This window comes from Equus asinus, chromosome 8 (genome assembly GCF_041296235.1).
Source record: "Equus asinus isolate D_3611 breed Donkey chromosome 8, EquAss-T2T_v2, whole genome shotgun sequence".
Taxonomy (NCBI): domain Eukaryota; kingdom Metazoa; phylum Chordata; class Mammalia; order Perissodactyla; family Equidae; genus Equus; species Equus asinus.
In genome coordinates, this window is record NC_091797.1 from 35,996,501 (window position 1) to 35,999,186 (window position 2,686).

The 2,686-nt window shown below is 42.0% G+C and overlaps 1 protein-coding gene across 1 annotated transcript; it reads right to left on the reverse strand.

The window, feature by feature from the left end:
- Positions 1–211: 211 nt before the first annotated feature.
- Positions 212–1,171, reverse strand: LOC106848191 (olfactory receptor 6Q1-like). Its single transcript, XM_014867925.1, has one exon. It carries the CDS (start codon positions 1,169–1,171, stop codon positions 212–214), a length of 960 nt encoding a protein of 319 aa, XP_014723411.1.
- Positions 1,172–2,686: the final 1,515 nt, after the last annotated feature.

Consider the following 2,686-nt stretch of genomic DNA (forward strand, 5'->3'; position numbering starts at 1 on the left):
GAATAATTGAAGGAACAGGCAGTGGGACATACTAGGTGACAAGAGAATCAACTCTTTTACTTAAAATGTGCCACAGGTAACTCAACAAACCGAATATATGAATTTAATGATTTAAAAAGCTACATCGCACAGGTGAAGGCAATGGTTAGGGATTCTTCTCTATTTGGATATTCCACCGGCTGTCCTTTCTCTGGATTCTCATGTGGCACCATCACTGAGACTCCCTGCTTGAGTGGCAGATCCTTTGGATCCGGGATACCAACACCTTCAGAGCATCCTTGACATCCTTGTTGCGGAGTGTATAGATGAGAGGATTGAGAAGTGGGGTGATCACTGAGTAGAAGATGGACACAATCTTGTTGATGTTTGACTCATATTTTACTGCTGGGCGGACATACATGAAGATGAGAGTTCCAAAGTAGATAGTGACCACAGAAAGGTGGGCCGTGCATGTGGAAAAGGCCTTGCGTCTGGCAGTAGCAGAGGCCATGGCTAAAATAGTGACCATGATTTGGGCATAGGAGGCCATGGTAAAGACCAAGGCTCCTAGAATAACGACAGTGCTAAGAGCATAGCCCACCACTTGGATGGCATATGTATCTGTGCAGGAAAGGCGGAAAATCTGATCAGCATCACAGAAGAAGTGATTGATCTGGTTGGGGGTGCAGAAGGAGATTTGTGCAAGGAGGAATGAAGGGAACATGGGGCAGAGGAATCCTACAGACCAGCAGATCCCAGCCAGGGTACTACAAGTTTGGGGGCTGAGTAGCAGTGGATAGTGGAGTGGTCGGCAGATGGCAGCATAGCGGTCAAAGGCCATGGTGGTGAGGATGAAGAGCTCAGTGCCAGCCAAAGAGAAGAAGAAGTAGTACTGGGCAATGCAGCTGGGAACTGAGATGACTCCTTGGGAACAAAGAAAATTGGCCAGCATTTTGGGCACAGTAACTGTGGCGTACCACAGCTCTATCAAGGAGAGATTGCAGATGAAGAAGTACATGGGAGTGTGGAGACGGCCATCCAGGGCCACAATGAGCACAATGAGTGCATTGCCCACCAGGGATAAGAAATAGATCATGAGGAAGAGGCAGAAGAAGAGCAGCTGGAGATGAGCGGAGTCAGAAAATCTCAGGAAAACAAATTCAGTGACCAACGTGCGGTTGGCTCTCTCCATTCAGCCTGTAGGTCCACTGGGCAAGAAGAGGAGCGGGATATATGAAGATCTTGAGATGTCCTCAGTTATGTCATTTCCTCACCAGCTTTACCCATCAATTGGACTTGCACACACTTTCGGTATTCCTTTTAATTCACTATTTCTCTGCCTCTCAGCTTCTCAAAGCAGAGAGTCTCTACTTTTAAAAAAGTAGGATACTGAATATTCAAGATTCTCCCGCTCCTGTCATCGAAATTTGTCCTGAAATGCCCCATTTCCCAGGAATTCTTTTTAGATTGATTAGAGGAGAGGACTTAGCTTCAGTGACTGTAACTAGTATGAACATATAGCACAACCTGTCCCCAAGTATAAGTTGAACCAGATATTATTGATGATGATTTTTTTTTACCTCAAATCCAGCAATTTTATTTTATTTAACCTAATATCTCTAAGGATTATTTAGTGTTTACCCTGAGCTCTCTGTTCCTAAGATTCTGTAACCTTCTGCTTGCAGAAGATATGGAGTCCTACTGTTTTTCTATCTGTCTGTTCTGGACACAGGATGCTGAGTCAGTGGCTCTGTCTTATGCCATTAGATCTCAGAAGGTGGAGGTAGGGTGAGTGTGTTTCCCTTTGTACAGGTTTTAACACAGGACTGGATAGAGACACTTCATGGAGACTTCTTGATTCAGAGTTATCAACGGCAGAGTAGGAGAGATCTTGCTCAATGGAGGGTAAGGAGAGGAATACATTTTAGAGTGAAAAGTGAATTCAGGCTTGGATATCCAGGAGGGAATTTTGTTATGGATTAGGATCTATAAACCCAGACTTATCAGAAAAGCAAGTCTCAGAAGATAGTCAGGCTGGCATAAAGTTAACATTGAGACAGATGAAGATGATGATCAAGACTTGAGTTTTATATAAATTTCCAATTCTCTCACGTTCTTCCTTTGAACTATCTCTAAAATGAAAATATTAAATGTATTAATCATTAGGAGTAAGGTTAATACACTATACATTAAAAATATGAGAATTGTTTTGACACGTTGTAAAGAAAAGGTAAGATGCAAAATCTAATATTCAGCATGATCTGGTGTATATTCCCAAGATGTCAGCTTACCACTGAGTTTTTAAATATAATATCTTATAATAAATACCAAGTATTTTATAATAAATATGCTTTTAATATCATAAGAGATTGTTTTATTTTTTATTAAAATATTTTTACCTGGATATTCTGGTTGAGTAACTTCATCTACAATGAGTGGACTGCAGCCCAGAGAGGAGGGGGCTTGTGGAAAGTCACCCCTGTGTGTGAGTGGTAACGTGGGAGCTGAAACCTTTTGGTCTTCTAGTTCCCAAGTCCACCTGCTGGCTTGTAGGTCTCTAATTCTCTTGCGAATGACTTTATCTTTCCAATAGGACTCTAGATTCAGTATCCATGTCTCATAAGATCCTATATCCTTTTCTATATCTATGTTCTCAGCATGCTGCCAGATCAGGTGGCAGAGATGGATTTGTACTGGACATTTTTAC

Bases quoted from the DNA above. Each gene is read 5' to 3' on its own strand.
- LOC106848191 (XM_014867925.1), bottom strand. From the start codon at position 1,171: ATGGAGAGAGCCAACCGCACGTTGGTCACTGAATTTGTTTTCCTGAGA.